General features: G+C 47.0%; 1 protein-coding gene across 2 annotated transcripts in view; it reads right to left on the bottom strand.

Annotated features, from left to right (window-relative positions):
• The window catches only part of NHS (NHS actin remodeling regulator), a 336,802-nt gene extending 317,642 nt beyond the window's left edge, over positions 1-19,160 (bottom strand). For both annotated transcript variants that reach the window (XM_070464467.1, XM_070464466.1), the window contains exon 1: positions 18,040-19,160. In XM_070464467.1, coding sequence (XP_070320568.1) covers positions 18,040-18,583 — 544 coding nt within the window. In that variant the 5' untranslated portion in view covers positions 18,584-19,160. The remainder of the gene's footprint in view (positions 1-18,039) is intronic.
• Positions 19,161-20,081: the final 921 nt, after the last annotated feature.

Genomic DNA, 20,081 nt, shown 5'->3' on the forward strand with positions numbered 1-20,081 from the left:
ATGAATTTGCTTGATGTCCGCCTGAACACATCTAGAAGAATCCCCTTGATGACAGTCATCTCGGACAAAAATGTAGCCATTTTCTAGAAACTCGGGAGGGGTCAGGCTACAGAAAAAATTCAAAGGGTGAAGAAGAAGAAACTGTAGCCCCTTGTCCTGACTGTGCACCCCATCCCCAAGAGAAGGGTAGCTGGTAAGCAGTGGATTTAAGCATGAGGTACCCAGGTCCTCAAGAGTAAATCTGCATTCTTAAAGGCCTCTTCTTCTGCATAAAGCTCTCTGCATTTCCCATCTGATAAGTAGAGAAAAGTACATCCCACCCACCTGTCACAACCCCACTTGCCACTTCTGACTGTACAGAGTGCTTGCACCAGGCCTCCAGGGCTTAAAAGCCAAAAAGTCAGTTACAGTATCCTCTACATTTGAAGAAAATCTCGGTTAATGTTCCAAAGCAGTTCCCTCATGGAAAAACTCAGTTCACTTATCCTCTAGCTGGGAAAAGGAATATAGCGAAGTACAGTCAAGTTGAAAACCATGTTCAAATTTATTATAAAAACCCACTTTCAAAGGTGTGTCACTCAGCATCAGGGTCTCCTGGGGGCATCACACACCTTCACAGCCAAAGGAACCAAACGTTCCATCAAAACACCTAGCACCCCAGGGGGCTGCCTGGGTCTCCAGGAGGTCACACATATTCTCAGGAGGCTTCAAGGAGACAGCTCAGACTCAAACAGTCAGGCCTGAATTCTCCCATCAGGCTCATTTCAAGCCAAAGAGTGAGGAAACCTGGGAGGTTGGTGGGGTTAGGGGGATTACACTACTCACGGGGTCCAGGACCACCAGCCTTGGCAGTGCAGTCTGGAAAGCTAGCTTATGTCAGGGGTTTGAAAGAAAGTCCAGTGGGCAGTTTTTAAGAGTTTGCTTGAAGTGAAGTGAAGTGAAAGTTGCTTAGTCGTGTCCGACTCTTTGTGATCCCATGGACTATACAGTTCATGGAATTCTCCAGGCCAGAATACTGGAGTGGGTAGCCGTTCCTTCTCCAGGCTATCTTCCCAACCCAGGGATAGAACCCAGATCTCCCACATTGCGGGCAAATTCTTTACCAGCTGAGCCACAAGGGAAGCCCCCACCCTGTTTACTTGAGGCCTTTTCAATCCCCAGAAGCCACAAAGTTCCATCTAGTCCAGGTTGCTACTTTGTGGATCCAAAATCCAAGATCCTGAAAACAGAGCCACAAGAATAAACCCTGTTAGGGGGACAGAAAGGCTTTCCCCTCTTTGTCTTTTGCCCTTCTGAGGAAATGTTTTGTTTTGCCTAGATTCTGCATAAAATCTTGATGGTCCAGGTAACTCCTGCCAGTTCTAAAGCTAAATCCCTTCAAGGGATTAGAGGACTCAGGACTCTTCCTCCTCCAGTCCCTCCCCAAGGAAAGGAAGCAATCTGAAAACCCCCAAGAATCCTCCTCCTCACAAATGAAGAGCTGAAGCAGCGCCAATAAAGATTCCAACTTCCAACTCTGATGACACAGATATTGCAAATAACTTGAAACCTAGCTTTGTGAAGAGGCCTCATCTGAGAATCAAAATGCCCCATAGCTGTGCTTTAATAGAAAGAGAGGCAGAAAAACAGGTCCTTTGAAGCAAATCACATTTCCTTCACTTTAGACACCAAACCTGGCCATTAAGGATCAGTCATCATCTTGACACTCCAGAAAAACAGAATGAGACTTTTTCTTAGTCCAGAAGCCAAGAGACAGAAAGGAGTAAGAATAGCTACTATCACAGTCACTGTCACAGCCTTGAAATATCTTACCAGGGAAGAGTTTTGTACAACTACAAGGCAGGGAGTTCTCACCCAAAAGAAATGTGTAGGTACATTCACCAAAAGATAGGAAATAGAATGTTCATAGCAATATTATTCAGAATAGCTCAAAAAGGAAGTTATCCAAATGCCCATCAATAATAGAATGGACAAATAAACTATGGTACAACCATAGAGAGGAATACTATATAGCAATGAAAATAAATGAACTACACCTATGTAAAACATAAAAAAAATTTTGACCAAAAAAAAAATTTCATATATCGAAAAGCACACACTGGATGATTCCACAACATTAGAAGTCAAGATAATGGCCACCGGGGGAGGTGTGACAGGAAAGGAAGTGTCAGGATTTCCAGAAGGTTGTGAATGCTGTTTCTCATTCCAGGTTCTAGTTAAAGAGGTGTGTCCAATGTGTAAAAATTCACTGAGCTGCAAACTTATAACTTGGGCATGTTGCTTTATAAGTAGCTCTTAAAGGTTTTACAAATATATGTATATCATTTTTATATGTGGGGAGAGAAAGAGAATGAATGAATGAATATGAATGTATTCTTTTGGTTCCAGGTAGTAACATTTCTCTAGAAACTACAGTTCTGTTAACAAGTTTTTATTTCCATTTGCTTATTTGAGGAAAGCTGTTACACTGCCCTGGTCCCACACAGAAGCTCTTTATGTCTCTCAGGAAAAAAAAAAAAGACTATACAGTTTAAAGTCTCTTTTATTTCATGAAATGATGCCAAATACTTCGGAGTACTTTTGTCATCTGTTCATTTTCAGGAAAACCAGAACTTTTTTCTCCCTGAGCTGTACCTCTATGTCAGTTAGGGTCAGTTAACTGCTGTAACAAATATCCCCTAAATCTCACAAGAAGAGTTCACTTCCCCTTTATGTGAAAGCCAGTCAGGTGGTGGCAGGCAGCCTTCTATGATGTAACTCTGGGACCCGGGGCTCCTTCTGTCTGACGACTCTATCATCCCTGAGGGCCTTGGAGTCTTCTGCTAAATCCTCTGCATGCAGGGAAGAAATAAACTTCAGAGGACCCTGCAGGAGCTTTTATATGCCCGTCCCAGAGTAATTACCCCTTCCACATTCCACTGGACAGAACTCAGTCACATGGTCCCACCTAACTGCAAGGGGAGCTGGGAAGTTCAGTAGAGCCGTGTCACCCAGGGGGAAAGGGAAAGAGCTGATGAGCACCCTAGGTATTCTCTGTCATAGTCTGCTCAGATCTGTCCTCTTCTTCCTTCTGCTAGATGTTGCACACCTGGTATCTGACTGCAGGGAGCAGAACACAAAGCCCTGGGCAACAGGACACGCTGCAGACTGGCCCAGAAAATGAGGGCTTGGGTGTCCACACTCAGCACCACTTCCACAATGGCACACGTGCTCAGCCAGGGCATCAGTGGAAGTCCACTCTCATTTTCACCATGCATCCAGCTGGCCGGAATATTTATGCTGGTTGAGGAGCCATAGAGACTGAGTTTTACAATTGTTCCATCTATTTCCTTTACCCAAGCCCCCTGATAATGATAAAACAACAAAAATAGTAGCACTGATGGCACACAGGTATTCATTAGCCCTTACTAGGTATTCTGTGTATACGGCACATGCTGCTGGACCTGTCCATGGACTGATTTACTCAATCTTCACTCAAGAAGATTGTTGTGAAGATTCTCTGTGGTTAGTCCATCCATTTCACAGATGACGAAACAAAGACCAAAAAGACTACACATGTGCCCAAGGCTGCAAAGCTGGCAAGTGTCAGAACTGAGAGAATCAGAGGCCAACATGCCCTTTTACCAGAAAGGCAGCTGGGGTCAGGAATGCAGCCTGTGATCAGGACAAAAATCCCAACCTTCCGGGTATAAACCCTGAACTCAAGCTTCCTCAAGAGGGATTGACCCAACCAAGATGAACAGGCCACAGAAAGGAGTACAGAGCAATTTAGAAAGAAAACCAAGTCCATCCTGAGAAGTCAAGGAGGGTATACCTTTGGCTTAGGTTTCGGTGTTTTTTTTTTTTTTTTAATTTTCCTTCTCACTCAATGTGCTAAGTTGCTTCAGTCGTGTCTGACTTTGCGACCCTATCGACTGTAGCCCTCTAGGCTCCTCTGTCCAGGCATGCCTGGTTCTCCAGGCATGAATATTGGAGTGGGCTGCCATTTCCTTCTCACTCAATAGCTGTTTAAAAACTCAGAACTGACAAATCCATCAAGAAAACCCAAAAGGGCTTCAAAAATTTACCCTGATCAGCCAACACTCTTTTATAGCCTACACCATTCACTGTCTTTACTCAAATGTGTTTGGAAGTGCATCTCATTTCTCACTATCACCTCTCACCCTATCATGAGGCTGAGATTTGCTGGTTTTAGGCAATGGGGAAAGGGTTAAAATAAAGCCTCACAAGCAGCAACCTCATGCAACATATTTTCCTTCGTGCAATTGGATTAGTTTTAATTAGTGAAGGCTCAAACTTTGCCAGATGAGCCCTAGTGACATCTGATACCTGAGGAGGGTTCCAAAATCTCTTCTCTCACACTGAAGGCATTTAACTCAAGTGAAACTCTTCAAAAACTTTCCATGACATCCTTCCTGGTGTCTTTCCTCAGTTTGCCCACTCTCCCCCAACACTGCCCCAAACTGTGAAGCATCCTTCTCTCCTGTTTACAAGGCAGAAAGCCCTATGGCTGTCACATGGAGAAGGATCTGTGGTATTTATTCATGCTGCACTCCCCACACCACACACAAAATTCACCTTCAGAATCAAAGTCTTGAGAAACATGCGCCATCTTGCAAATGGAAGAACTTCAGGGGTGAGGAGGGGGCTGGCTGAGGCAGCTGAACTCTGATGTGAAATTCAAATGGAAAACACAGCTATACTCACATTATTAAAATACAGATCCAGGCTAAACGAATGGAGTCCAGATGCACGCTGGAGAGAAACATAAATATTGATATTATATTCTAATGAACATTATGTCTCACTGGCTGTCATCCTTCCTCCTAGCTCCTAGTTCTTTCCTCCCTCAGATGTCTAGTAGCAAAAATCAAGAGTAGCTGAACTCCAGAGTACAGCTCCTTTTTCCACACATCTAAATGCACTTCGATGTAATAATAGTAAATCATCTTTTAAATAACTTTCTTCATCCTCCAGCCAGGCTTCAAGCATCAGCTGAGAACAGTTGCAAATCAGCATTCTCTGCTACTTAAAAATTTGCCTAAAAGTAACAAGTTCTTTTTTTCTCATCTCTTTTTAAATGCTACTTTAGCTCTATCTTAGAAAATTCCTACTTCTAAGTTACCCCTGGGGCCTCTGAGGCCAGATTCTTATCCTTGTGTCAAATGGAACTCTCCCTAACGCCTGCCACCAAGACATCATAAAGAGCCAGCGCCCTCAGACTGAAGTGAGGAAACTCCACTGTTTTCAGTTTGTGTTAGAAATCTTTTGTTGGCGTTCAATCTTGTTTCTTAATTGGGGTACAACTGCCATACATTATATTAGTTTCAGGTATACAACATAATGGTTCAATATTTTCACATATTAAAAAAAATATTTGCACATATTGTGAAGTGATTGCTCCAATAAACCTAGCTAACATCCACCACACCTTACATAATTATAATTTTTTTTCTAGTGATGAGAACTTTTAAGATTTACTGTCTTAGCAACTTTCAGATATACATCATTATTGATCATAGTCATCATGCTCTGCATGGCATCCCTGGCACTTATTTAGCTTAGAACTGGAAGTAAATCCTATACATGGAATCCCCAGTTCTTAGTCTGATCCTACCAGCTAGCCCACAAGTTTCTGTGGAATCATTATTGTCCATGGCCGTATTCACACAACAGCCCTGGCAGGGGCTGGGGTAAGGGCACCAGAGTTAACATGCTGCTTTCTTACCTTAAAAGAGTACTTATGCTATCTGAAGTGAGGGATACAGGGAACAGTTTCTACCTTAACCTGAGTGTGGGTTACACAGTGGATCCATTTGTGAAAACTCACCAAGCTACACACTTGAGGGCTGAACATTTCACTGGATGGAAATTGTACACTGACTTTTTAAAAATGACTATCCTTTAGGATGCCTTTTCCATTTTTCCAAGACAGCAAAATAAGATTAATCAAGACTCCAGGAGAAGTGCCTGCCTCCTCAACATTCAGAAATGGCTTTGCAAAACACATTAGATAGGTGAGATTTTGCTTTTGCTTCTCCTAAAAGGAGCAAGGCACGCTGTAGCCTGCTTTCTTTTGGAGCAAGTCTGGCAGAGTAAGAGGGGAGGGGGGCTTTCCTCTCATTTCAGTTTTAGGCCCATCTGTATAAGCTGAGTTGCCTAGCCCTGAACATGAGACAAAAGATGCCAACAGCTCTAAGCTGGATCCAGCTGCTTCTCGTTACTTCCACCAAACCACTATTGCTTCTCTCCAGGATGGCCTCCAACTTGGACTGTCTGTTTCTACCTCTGCCTCTCTCAACAGTCTCTTCAAGATCCAGTAGCCAAAGTGATGCTTTTAAACTCTAAGTCAATCATGTTACCGCTAGGCTCGAAACCCTCCAATGAGTCCCCACTTCACTCAGCGCAAAAGGCAAAGTCCTCACTTACAGTGGCCTACTTGGCAATGCCCAGCTGCCTTCCAGCCCCCCCTCCCTGGCCTCCTCACCTGCCACTCTCCTCCTTGCTCGCTCAACCACACAGGCTGTCCCTCCATCACACAAGGCATGCTGTCACCTCAGTGCCATGGCAGGAGCTCGAGTTTCCTCTGCTGAAATGCTTCCTCTCTGCTGGCAAACTCATTAATTCCCTCACATGTCCCCAATCTTCACTTAAATGCTGCTTCCTCAATGAGGCTCACCTGACCACCCCATCGAAAATGGCAACCTCATTCCAATCCTACGGATGGCCCTCATCCTGCGCTAGTAGCTCTTCTGCCTGTACCACTGATCACCTACTAACATGCTTTGTAATCTCCTAAAAGTGTTGGGTTTGTTGTTTATGGATTGTCTCTCTCCTCTGTAAACACTTTGTAACTTCTTGTTCACTGATGAAATTCAAGGGCCTAAAAGGGTGTCTGGCATATAATAAATGAGTGAATCTGGATGATAAGGTCACTGGTCAATTTTTTTTTTATTCTGATACTTCTCTGCATGACAAAAAAGAAGCCACAAAGGACACAGAAATCTTAAGAGCCATCTGAAGGCGAAGAGGGACAGAGCATTGCTTGGTCAGCTGTCTCCTCCCTGAGCCAGCAATTCAAAGATTCAGGCACACGTTTATACTTACTTGGAAAAAATGAACACAGGCCTCCTACTCTGCATGATCCAATTATAGTTCCAAAAAAATAACAGCCAATAATTACCAGGGGCTCACAGGGACAGCTCTAAGTGCCTAAACACCTGACTCCTCAGTCCTGTCAACAATCAGATGCAGCAGGTACTGGGTTTATCCTCATCCCATAATAGATGAAGAGCCAGGACCCAGGATTTGAACCACGTGATCAGACTTCAGCATCCGTTTTCTTAACCACATGTTCACTTTCTCTCAACAATTAGATAAACCAGATACCTGACAACCTTGCTCAAACTAAGCCCAAGCACACTCCAAACGTCATGAATTCCAAACCTTTCGTGAAGGTACAGAGCACAGGGACATAAGGTTCTCACCAGGTATCCTCAGAAAGGCAGGGACAAGCACGTGAATTCTCTGCTTTTGACAAACCAGGCACTTCGGAGTCAGAGAGATGGACTCTAGGACCCAGAGAGTCCCCTTGCTGTCCAACTTTATAGTCATTCGATGGCTGCAACACCAAAGCAGATTCCCCCAAATAAACTCTTTATCCATTATACACAAGAACATTTAAATAGTCCCTCTGATGGCTGTAAGTGAGTCCAGTTTGAGCCAGACTAACCTCATTTCCCTTTTGAGTAGGGTTATTAGACTGGGAGATCAAAGGAATGCTACAGACATATGGTATCTTGATTTCAGCAAACCATTTGACAATCACTCATGATGATAGATCTTGTGGGCAACGTGGAGAAATGTGGTTTGCATGGGAAGGTGGGGGGAGCATTCAGGGCTGCTGCAACAATGGTACCCAAGGAACAGTGATTAACAGACGTCAACTTGGAGGGATGCTGTTAGTACTGCCTGCCAGTGGGCTCTGGCCTTGAGTCCATCTGAACATTAATTTTATCAAAGATGTGGGTGATGGGCTAGAATCATGTTTATGATGTCTGCAGAGAGCAGACTGCTGTGGGCAGTAGCTGACACATTGAATCAAGATTTTAAACCATCACCACTGATTGGAAATGAAAGAGCAAAGCAAGAAAGATTCAATTTAACAGAGACAATGGGGGAGTCTTATGAAATTTAAGTTCAAAAATACCAACTACACAAATAGAGTAGAGGAAGCCACGTGTAAAAGAACTACCACCATAAAGGATAGGGACTTGTTGGGCCATAAGAGCAATCAGGCACCAGCAGTGTCCTGCAAATGGTTAAAGCAACAAGGGCTACCTTAGTCCTAGGGGGACATCAGACAGAGAAAGGAACAGGCACACTCCTGCTCTCCACCTATGGCAGGGGACAATCAGAGTGGAGAGGACAGGAAATTTGGCATTAAGAGTGCTGGTTGAAGGAACTAAAGTTGTTTTACCTAGGATGAAGAAAACTTAGAAGTGACAATAGTCACCTCTAGACACTTAATGATGTCCTGGAAAAGAGATTATAAGCAGATTCCATATGGCTCCAGACAGCAGATCAGGACTAAAAGGCAGGCACTGCCAAAAGATAGATTTAGTCTCAGTGTAAGTAATGACTGTTTTAGAGTGGTAACTCACCAGTTACAAAGTTGGGATGTGGGTGGCCTTTCCTAGGAATCTTGGAGGGCACGGAAATTCAATGGGCTTCCACTTGGGACATCTTTAAAAAGAGTCCCATCTTGGGTGGGCAGTTGGATGTGGTGGGTGTTAAGGTCTTTCCCAACTCTAAGATCCCAAGACTCTTCAACTCTCGTTAACGTCATTTTACTCTTGGTTAACTTTGAGAGTCCCTTGGACTGCAAGGAGATTCAACCAGTCAACCCTAAAGGAAATCAACCCTGAATATTCCTTGGAAGGACTGATGCTGAAGCTGATGCTCCAATACTTTGGTCACCTGATGCAAATAGCCAACTCATCAGAAAAGACCCTGATGCCTGGGAAAGATTGAGGGCAGGAGGAGAAGGGGATGACAGAGGATGAGATGGTTGGATGGCATCACTGACTCGATGGACATGAGTTTGAGTAAGCTCCAGGAGTTGGTGATGGACAGGGAAGCCTGGCGTGCTGCAGTCCACAGGGTTGCAAAGAGTCAGACATGACTGAGCAACTGAATGACAACAGCTTTGAATGACTTACATGTTTCATAATTGAGTGATTTTTCATCATATGGATGATCAGGTCCTCAGAGTCCTATTTCAGTACACTCAAACCTTCTCATGTTCTCACGCCTGTCTCAGTCATTTACAAAGATGAGCTAGACAGGGTCTCTGCCCTTTGTGGGCTTACAGTCTGCTTAGGAGGGTTTGCCAAAACCTTATTTCAACAAATTTAGACCTTAGAATGGGAGCCTTACATTCAGAAACCATTCTCACTTCATTATCTTGTTTTCACTTGTTATCAAGATGTGATTCATGAGGAATTCTTGATGCAAAAAGAACGTCAGTTTTGTGACTGAGGGTTTGTTCTGGGGATACTCTTCCCATGATTGTTTTTAACAGAGTGTCTCGCAAGATCTTGTGGTTCACGATTTTTATTAGAGTAAAAAGAAATTCAACTGAACTATCAAAACAAAATTCCAACTACATTTAAAATTGTCCTTGTTCTAAAATTTCAAAATATTGGGAATTCCCTGGTGGTCCAGTGGCTAGGACTCAGCACTTTCACTGCTGTGGGCCTGGGTTCAAGCCCTGGTCAGAAAACTAAGATCCTGAAACCCACAAGAGTGGCAAAAAATAAATAAATTCAAAGTCAGTGATCTTTAAGATATTTGGGCTAACATGGGACAACAGGAAAGATGCCATGTATAACTGGAACTTAAAGGTGATGACTATTGTAGAAAAGGAGCCCTGAGATTGAAGATGTGTCTGAGTGCTTCTGTGGAATTTACACCTTCCTGATGGCATTGTGTGGAAAACACTTCCACAAACACAAAGAGAGAAATCTTTACTGTTACCATCTTAGAAATATCAGCCCAACAGAATTGCAAGTATTTCCTAGGTAAAATAGTTCAGTAGTTTTGATTTAAAAGCCCAATCCAGTACAACAAGAAAAGTCAAGGAAGAAATGTGTTGCTGTTACTGGTTATGAGGAAGTTACACCCATGGATTATTAACCTTTGAAACATTGCTTTCTTCTCGGTTGCTCCACAAGAGGTTTTAAAGCAGCTTTCGGTAGAGCTATTCGGATTCCATAATGTCTCAGAAAAACTTGCTGAGTAGAGCCAGGAGGAAAAGACACCTAACCACAGCGACGAAAACATCCCTCTCCCCCCCCAAAAAAACCCCACATTAACCAGGCTGTAAAGGGGTTTTGTGAGTGGTAGAATGAACAGAATGGGGAGGAAAGGGATCACCCTTCCAAAAGCATGCTGAAGCCATGATGAGCATTGCCATACCAAACCCAAATGAACAATTCACCCCAAGTGTTACTTCTTAGACTACTTCTGGCTTTAGCAGTTTGGGGCTCAGCTGTGGCTGAAATTATGCATTCCAAATAGGGAGCATGGATCTCTTGGGGCCATCACTGGCCCAATTCCACAGGAAGACAAATGGCACTCTCAAAGGCTGGCTGACAGAACGCCAAGGAAATGACGGAGTGTGTCTTCATCATTGTAGGCCTGAGTTTGCTTTGGGCCCCTTCTCACCTCTGAAGCACTGAAGACCTCCTCCCACCCCAATAAGAGGTTTGAACTGAGAGCCCACTTAAGGGTGGTAAGTTATATCCAGACCCACCACCAAGTGTCTGGAAGGGTGTGCCCATGTGGCAAATCTAATAATCCTCAGGAAAGAAGTTTAGGGAAAGAGAAGCGTGACCTCTACCATACTCTCAGTCCCAGGTCTTCATCTTCACAGTTCAAAGATTAAACAGACTGTTCTGGCATGGGTTCTCCCAGACCTTACGAGCGCAAGTGCAAGCTCAAGGGCAAGAAGGTTTTATGGGAGTTGACCCCAGGGAGTACCCATAGGTAAGAGATGGGGAAAAGAAGGAGGAGAATACACAGTGTGTCTGAAGACAAGTCACTATGGTGAGCAACTGCAGCTCAGTCCTCTGGTGAACTCTGAAAGATGGTACAGAACACCCCTTGGAGCTCCCTCATCCAAGGGGCAAGGAAGCAGGGCCACTGGTCCCCCAGTATCCTATCCATAACTGGTTGAGTACTGCTTCAAGGGCATTAGCTCACTGGCACTTCTGAATTGCCCTCTGCGCAGGGCCTAGCATGGTCCATCAGGCAGGAAAAAAACAAAGCCCTAGGCACAGTCACAGGAGTTAGCAGTAAGTAGCCTTCAGAATGAGAGGTGAGGGCTGAAGGAATCTAGCAGAGCACCCATACAGTGTGCTGTCCAGAAGGAGAAAAGCTAAGATAAAGGTTAGCACACAGTTCTAGAAAATTTGCAAGTGTAAGGCAGCAGGCAAGGGATCAGATTCCACTGTGCCGAGAAGATGACACCTCCACAGATTAGGCAAGAAAGCAGAGAAATGAGCCAGTGAAATGTTCCAGAGAGAAGAGCAGTATACACACTGGCCTAAAGAACAAGAAAGCCTGGCGAATTAGGGAACAGCAAGTAGAGCTCAGTGTGACTGGACTGGGGTGGAAGGTGGGGAAGGCAGGGAGGGACATGACAAGTGGACAGAAGCATGTTGATTTAAACATTGGAACTGCTCTAGATTTGTGCAGCCACTCATGGGAGAAAAGTCTAATGTTTGCAAATATAGTTTGTGCACTGAGACCTGGACCATAATTCTAGGCTCCAGCACTTTCCAGCTGTTACTACACAGTAAGTTGTTAACTCTCAGTAAAGTAGGAAAATAACAGGACAATAACTCTCATAGTGTCATTGTGAAGATTCAATACAATGATTCATACAATGATCTTAGCACAAGGCTTGACATAGAGCAGAACTCAATGAATGTTAACTAAAAAATAAAATCAATCTACTTGTTAGATAACAAACGTGTCACTGCAGTAAAATGGGGAAATGATGGTCTTTTCAGTATGTGGCAATGGATTAATTGTGCATCCACAGGGAAAAATGCATCTTGACCCCTTCTTCACACCATGTGTAAATATCAATTCCACGTGAATCATGGATCTAAATGACAAAGTCCAAACAAAAAAAAACTTCTAGAACATAGAAGAATATCTTCATGACCCTGGGGTTAGTGAAGAATTTAAAAACAAATAAAACAGAGCACAAAGAACACTAACCATAAAGAAAAGGATCCATGAAGTGGATTACATAAAAACAAGAACTTCTGCTCACCAAGAGGTAACACTAAGACAGTGAAAAGGCACATGACAGAGAAACGGTAATTGCAGTATCTATAGCTCACAAATAACTTATATCCACAACTCCTACAAGAGAAGGAAAAAAAACATACAAAGGACATTATTGAAAAACGAAGAAAAAATGAGGAAAAGAGAATATTCAAGTGGTCAAAAATATATATGAAAAGGTCCTCAATCTTATAAGCCATCAGTGAAATGCAAAAACCACAATGAGATTTTTATTAGCTACCCACAGAGTAGCTACAATTAAAAAGACCATACCAGTGTTGGTAAGGACATGGAGCAACTGGAACTTGCATATACTTCTGGGAGTATAAATTGGTACCACCAGTTTAGAAAACTGTTAGGCAGTAGCTACTAAAGCCAAACATACATATATCCCCTTTGATCTAGCAATTCTACTTTTAGACAGACTCCAAACAACTGTGTATTTATATATATGTGTGTGTGTGTGTGTGTATTATATTCCAAACATAAGCCCACCAGAAAGCACATAGAAAAATATCTGTGGTGATAGCCCTACCCTGGAAATAACCCAAATACTCATCATTAGAACAGACCAACAAATGGTGGTATATGCACACCATGGAATTTTATTCAGCAATGAGAAGGAACAATCTACTGTATATACAACAGGATGGAAGACTCTTACAAATTTAATATTGGGTGAGGAACACGAGACACTTAAAGGTATATACTATATGACTCCACTTACACAAAGTTCAAAAACAGGAAAACCTAATTGATGGAGGAAGTCTTCCCTTGGGGAAGAGGGTAGTGACTGATAAAATGGGCCTTGGGAGGGTGGTTAAAGATTCAGCAATGTTTTCTTTCTTGATCTTGGCGATGGTTATGTGAGACGCTCACTTTGTGAAAGTTAACCAAGCTATAAATTTATGGTCTGTGCCCTTTTCTGTCGATTTCCCCAGTGGCTCAGCAGTAAAGAATTTGCTTGCAATGCAGGAGCCACAGGAGATGCGGGTTCGATCCCTAGGTCGCAAGGATCCTCTGGGGGAGGGCATGGCATCGCACTCCAGTATTCTTCCCTGGAGAATCCCATGGATAGGAGAAGCCTGGTGGGCTACAGTCCACAGGGTCGCAAAGAGTTGGACACAACTGAGAGACTTAGCATGAATTTTCAGCTTCAATATAAAAAGTACTTTAAGATTCAGAAACTCAATACAATCAACAGCAACCCAAAAGCCAATGTCATTCAAATGTCTCAGGATGAACAGTTTGGAGTTGAGGCCCATGAAATAATTCCAAAATCTCCAGTTTTAGTGACCAAAAAGCTGGACTGAGTCCATGTTTATGACCATAAGTCTCAGAAGGCTCTCCATACAGCCAGGGAGCCCCTCCGTACTTCTTCCCTGCATCCACATTCCCTTCCTGAGACAGCACTAATGCCTTGTCCTCTCTCCTCACATTACCAACACCCCCTCAACTGATTATCCCTCCAAGAAAGTCACAGAAAAGAGATGGACTTGGGTAAGAACACCCCATCCCACTGCTACCAGTTCACCAGTCCACCTGTCCCTCTGCCCGTATGTGTCGTCTTCCCTCCAGTTTCTATGGGCGATGGTGCTCTGATCCCTTTCCCTCTCAGCCTCTTAAGGACTTCCATAATTATCCAGTTCTTTTTCCAGCATCATCAATTCTTCCCTCTCCATGGAATCTAAACATGCCTCAATATCAACACCTTTTATGAAAATCTCCCTGGGCCCTGCATCCGCCTCCAGCCACGGTTCCATTCCCCCCTAGCTTCACAGCAACACTCCTTACAAGAGCTGTCTGTGCTTGCTCTCGCCTCTTCCACTTCTCCTGTTCTCTTCATCCCCTCTCATGTGGCCTTCCTCTCTACCCCTCCACTGAAATGGCACTTAGCAGGGCCACTCATTGCTAACAAGGTACCAGACTCAGTGGTCTTACATCAGCACTCATCTTCCTCTCAGAAGCATTTGACCAAAATGATTCCCCCTCCATTCCTGAGATACCTACTCCTGGCTTCCATCATACCACTCTCCTGATTTTCCTTCTAGCTTGCTCACTGCTCTTTCTTCTCTACTAAACTGTCAAAGTTGGACTGCCCTAGGGTAAGTCTTGGCCCCCTTTTCTTTACTCTCTACCTGGTCCTGAGCTCCAGGGTTTCACATATCATCTCTGCCCTTACATCCTGCATCTGCATCTCCAGCCTGGACCTCTCTCTTGAGTTCTGAATTCACACATCTAATTGTCTTAGACACAAGCATCTCACGTTAACATAGCACAAACAGAAAAGTATCAGTTCCACTACCCTCTACCCCAACCATAAAAGATCTACTCTTACATAAACCTTACCCATTTTTGGAAATGGACCTTCTATAAGCTATTTAAGGAAAAAAACTCACTAGGAGTCATCCATAATAATTATTATTTTCTGCTCTTATACCATGTAACCAATCTAATTGGTAAGTCCTGTCAATTCTATCTGCAAAATGAATTTACAATCTGAGCCTTTCTCACTGTCTATTGAGTCCCAGCCATGGGCACCACTTGCACTGTCTAACTGGTCTACCAGCCTCCAGACTTGCCTCCAGAGTGACTTTGCTGAAGTGTGTGTCAGATGATGTCACCCCTGCAAAAAGCACTCCAGCCTGTCTCAGGGCAACAGGAAGCAGCTATCCAAGGATGAAGCAGCATGGACAATGGTGATATGGGTGGAAAGGCTATACAGGGGTATGGAGGCATCCAGACACATTCAAGGTGGGAGAAGAAGGAAGTCCGGTCACTTTTAGGCTTCTTCTCCCTTTGAAACCCCCTTAGGCTTTGAGCAACGCTGAAGGGAGACGCATAACATAGCAGATGCCACTGGTTCTCCACCCATACACAGCCCCTTTCCCCTTCCCAGGCGACCCCAGCAGAGATTCCCAAACACACCACAGACATTTTATTTTAAACATTTATTTACTTGGCTACACGAAGTCCAAGTTGTGGCATGTGGGATCTTCACATCTAAAAGGTCCCGCATGCTACACCACAGACTTTTGACACCTCTCCACATGGCCCAGGAGCCTGCTGAGCCCACACCTGGGGTGGGTCTCAGGAGCCAGGGAGTTCAGGCTCCAAGTGCTCTCATCAGTGAGTGGTGGAAGTTGATGGAGAAATACTCCAGCTTCCTCACTCCTCAGCAGAACACTTCCGGGTGTGTGCTGGATTGAACCCCAGTTGCCCACTCCCCTACTCGTTCCCCGTGCTTCATGGGATCCCCTCTCAAAGAAACTCCTTGCACAGAAATCCTTGTCCCCACCTCTGCACACTAAGAAGCCCAAATTAAGACACAATACTGTGTTTTTCCTCCCAAAGGTAATGCCTTTATGACATCAAACAGGAACAATGTCATCCTAAATTTATATGGACAAGAGAAGAGAGAGGTATGGGTACAAAGCATGGAGATCATGTTTTAAGAAAAATGTAAAAATAATAGGAGATTTTAAGTCTATCCCTTTTATTATATGAGACCCATCTTTATTTATTTATTCATATATAAATACATATAAACAGAGTATGAAAGAAAGTGAAAAGTGAAAGTAGTCAGTCCTGTCCAACTCTTTGCGACCCCGTAGACTGTAGCCCACCAGGCTCCTCTGTCCACGGAATTCTCCAGGCAAGAATACTGGAGTGGGTTGCCATTCCCTCCTCCAGGGGATCTTCCGGACCCAGGGACTGAACCCAGGTCTCCCGCATTGTGGGCAAATTCTTTACCATCTAGGCCACCAGGGAATCGCCTAAACTGAGTTCATTATATATTCATCACTTGTAAGCACACACCAAAAATTCCTTTTTCTCCATTAACCATTAGTCTGTACTCCAAACAGTGTAAAGGATTGTATTAAATTCTGGGTACGTAACTACCCACCCCTGCCTCTAAAGAAAAAAGGGAGAAAACTCATTTTGCTCCAGTGTTGAGTTTCACTTATGAGAAATCTCATTTAAGGGGCAGTGTGTGTCACACACACACACACACACACACACACACACACACACACACACACACACACGGGAAATGTATGCACCACTCAACAGTCTGCAAAACTTCCCTCCACTCCTTTTGAAGTGAAATCACCACTCCCCCGACCGCACTCCCTAGATATCAGCGCTGTTGAAAGTGAAGGGCCTGTCCCTGCTGTGTGGTTTGGGGTAAAAAAGGAGGTAGGATTAAAGCGCTCATTTCAAGTCCCAAAAGTAAAATACGACTTGGCCCACGGCAGTCCTAATTCTTTCCAGAACTCATCCCCGGAATTGCCCTTTAAACAACCAGTCATTAACCCAACTCCGGGTCTTTTATAGCTGCGAAAACCGATCGCGCACATCATTTATTCATTACGCTTATTATTATTGTTATTGCAGAAAGCAGCGAATTCCCGGGCCGGGGTTCAAAGGGGTTTTACTTTATTTTATTTTGGGGAAGGAGGGCAGTGCTCGAGCGGGAAGGGTTGGTTAGAAGGCTGGGCCAGGTTGCAGGGCAGAGGTGCCCGGAAGTCCCCAGGGAAGAATGCCGAGAGCGCCCCCGCCCCGCGCGCTCAGCGGCCACCGCGCACCGGCGCAGCTGCTGCAGCAACCGGGGAAGCTTCTTATGTAAGTCAGAGCCGCTGACATCACCTTCGCTGTGAGCGTCGCAGCCGCTGAACTAGGCGCCAAAGGACCATCATGCTAGCCTAGGGCCCCCGCCCACCGTCCGCTCGGTTCTAAATGACTCCGACACCTCCTGATTTGGCCAACAGTGCGCCCGGGGACCCTCCTGAGCGCCAGAATTACATTTATTGGGAGCCCTGGGATGTCGCAAGAGTGAAGTTAACAGGCAGCAAAGGTGCCCAAGGGTCTTGCACACTCGGGTGAAATTGGATGATATTACGTGTTGGGGTGGGGGGTGGGAGGGGGGCGCGGAACACCTCCAAGATTCTTGGAGGGCAGATGGCATAGAGAGTCATTCAGTAGGAACCCTGTTGTGGTCAGGGCAGGAGAGATGCCCAAAGGTCTCCTCGACCTCCCCAGGGTCCGGGACACTTCTCCCTCCACGCCTTTCCCAGGCCACAAGGCTGGAGCAGAGCGCTTCAGAGTTCACTCCGGGAGGCGTGCGGCGCAGCGCTATGGCACACACAGGCGCGGGGCACAAGTTCGGAGCTCGGTGCAGCCCCTGCGGTCACAAGAGGGCCAAAACTGCCACGGCATAGCAGAAGCCCTAAAAGGCCACTTTACTTCCCGAGCCCCCACAAGCACGCGCTGGGGTGGGGGTGGGAGGACTACACAGGGCTCAGGACGGGCTGCTGGAAACCACAGAAGTAGCACCAACCCTCTGCCTCCCGGGGAGGGACGGAAAAATCGAGCCCCAGAAGTCAATGACAGACCCCTCGGCCTCCTCTGTCCCCATAAATGCTCCCTCTCTGTCCACCGCTGCCTTTGAGGTCAGAGACCGCCCCCTTTAACTTTCTCCCCTGGCGTCTGCATCCCTCACCCGAACTCCGGGAAGACTGGGGTGAGTCCCAGGGGAGGGGAGGGATGGGGAAGCAAGAGTAAGGTGTAAACCGCAGCAGGCGCGGCGCCGCGGGGCTGGGATTGCGGCGACCGCGGAGGGCGCGAGGGTGCGGCGCCGGAGCGAGCGCTAGGCGGGCGGACCGCGCGGGTACTCACGCACTGCCTCCTGCTTGGGGTCCAGCGTGCCGAGCACGCGCTGCACGCCGCCGAGCTTGCCCTGCAGCGCCCAGACGCGACGGTGGGTGAGCTGGATGTCGCTCTCGAGCTCCTGGAAGAGACTGCACGCGTGCCGGGCCACGTCCGAGAGCTGCCGGAGGACGCGGGCCAGCGCCGCGTTGCTGACCGCGCACAGGTCCAGCATGAGCAACACCGCGGTGGCTGCCGCTGAGGACGCCTCTCCAGCCACAGACGCCGCCTCCAGGACCCCTGCCACGCTCTCCTCACCCGCCGCGGGCGCCTCTCCGTGCGGTGGCGGCGCCTGGTCGGTTGGCGCGGGCAGCGGCGGCCCGGGAGGCGCGGGGGGTGCGCGGGGAGGCTCCTCTGGCCCCGGCGCCACGGCCTCGTCCCGTCGGCCGGGCAGCTGCAGGGGCGGCGGCGGCGGTTCTGCGCTGCCTCCGATCGCGTCCTCCGCCGGGTCAGGCGCCGGGCGTCGCTGCCGGCACAGCCACTGCGGCTCCACGATCCGCTTGGCGAAAGGCATCCCGCGCAGCCGGGCCGCGACTTTCTGGTCTCCTCAAAGCACCCCTGGCGAGTGGGGAAGCGGGCGCGCCCACCTGGGTGGAGAGGCAGCTGGAGTCCAGGGAAGGTGCGTTCGGGCAGTCCAGATACGCAGGGGGCTCCTCGCTCACCTGGCTTCCTCCTCTTCCCCGCCCTCCTCCTTGTGCACCGTTCCCTGAGTAGGATGACAAGCACCGGGCACAGAAATCCCGGGGCGCGCCTAGCTCTCCTCACTTGCTTCCAACCCGGGTCGGCTGGCTCAGCTCCATCATTCCTGCGCTCGCCGCCGCCGCCGCCGCCGCCGCCGCCCCGGCCGCCGCCGCCGCCACCGCCTATATAAATGGGCGTGTGTGTATGTGTGTGTGTGTGTGTATGTGTATGCGCGCGCGAGCACGCGCACGCGCGTGTGTCTGGGTGGGTGGGTGTGTGTGAGTGTGTGCGCGCGCCTCAGTTTGAAAGTACCCCAGCACAGGCCTCTCCCCGCGCGCCCGTCGGCCGCTCCGGGGAGCAATTACGCCCGGGATCTCTCGCCCTCTCTGGGCGGGGAGGTGGTTTCGGAAAGGCGCTTTGAAAACCCGGAGAGAGGAATCTGCCTCAGCCCAGGCGCAGGAGGCGGCGCGGGGGCGGCGGGGCGGACGCAGGGCAGGGGAGGGGAGGGGGAGAGGCCGGGGCGAGGGGGCGCAGCGCCCTGTGCGGCCGCTGGGAGTCAGTGGTGGCCTCACCTCTCCAGGCTTGTTCTGATGCAAAGACACTTCCTCGCCCCGGTGGGGTTAGGATTGAGACTGTAAGCGTGGTGGCGGCGGGGAATCCTCAGGTTGGGGTTGGAGGAAGAAGGAGGGGGGGTATTGGGGATGCAGCAGCTTTGACATGTTGGAGCAAGTTGCTTCCGCCAAATTCCAGCTCTGAGCAAGTCCTTTGCGTTCCTAGCAGGGAAAACTGGGTTGCCCCTCAGAGTGCATCCTGGTGTGGCCAGACCAGCAAACGTGCAGCTTATACCACTTCCTGGGTATTCGTCTGCCGCTGGGCTGGACCAGGTCTCTATAGAACATCATGAATGAGACCCAAACCACCCATGAGCAAAACCCCAGAAAACTGCTTGCAGAACTCATTGACACGTCAGGTGGGATAAGCCAGATTACCTCCCTGTCACACAGGGATGTTAAAGCTCTCCATCACAGAGCTGATGATTCACAGAAGAAAATAAAGTTTCCCCCTCTGGTTAACTGAAAGGTGTAATTTCTAAAAAGGTATGTACAGTATTTCGATTGCACCAGTCTAAGGCTGGATGCTGTCAGCCTAAAAGCTAAAAAAGAGTTTGAGAAATGTTAATAAAATGCATGCCTTCATCTCTCCAAAAAGAATACTGTAAAAATATTTTTTTTATTTTAAAGCCACAAGCCAGATCTTGGGAATGCAGACTTCATTTCATGTGTCTAAAGAGAACATGGAAAAAATATGTTTTATGGCAACAATAAAGCCCT

Source organism: Odocoileus virginianus, unplaced genomic scaffold (genome assembly GCF_023699985.2).
Source record: "Odocoileus virginianus isolate 20LAN1187 ecotype Illinois unplaced genomic scaffold, Ovbor_1.2 Unplaced_Contig_25, whole genome shotgun sequence".
NCBI lineage: Eukaryota > Metazoa > Chordata > Mammalia > Artiodactyla > Cervidae > Odocoileus > Odocoileus virginianus.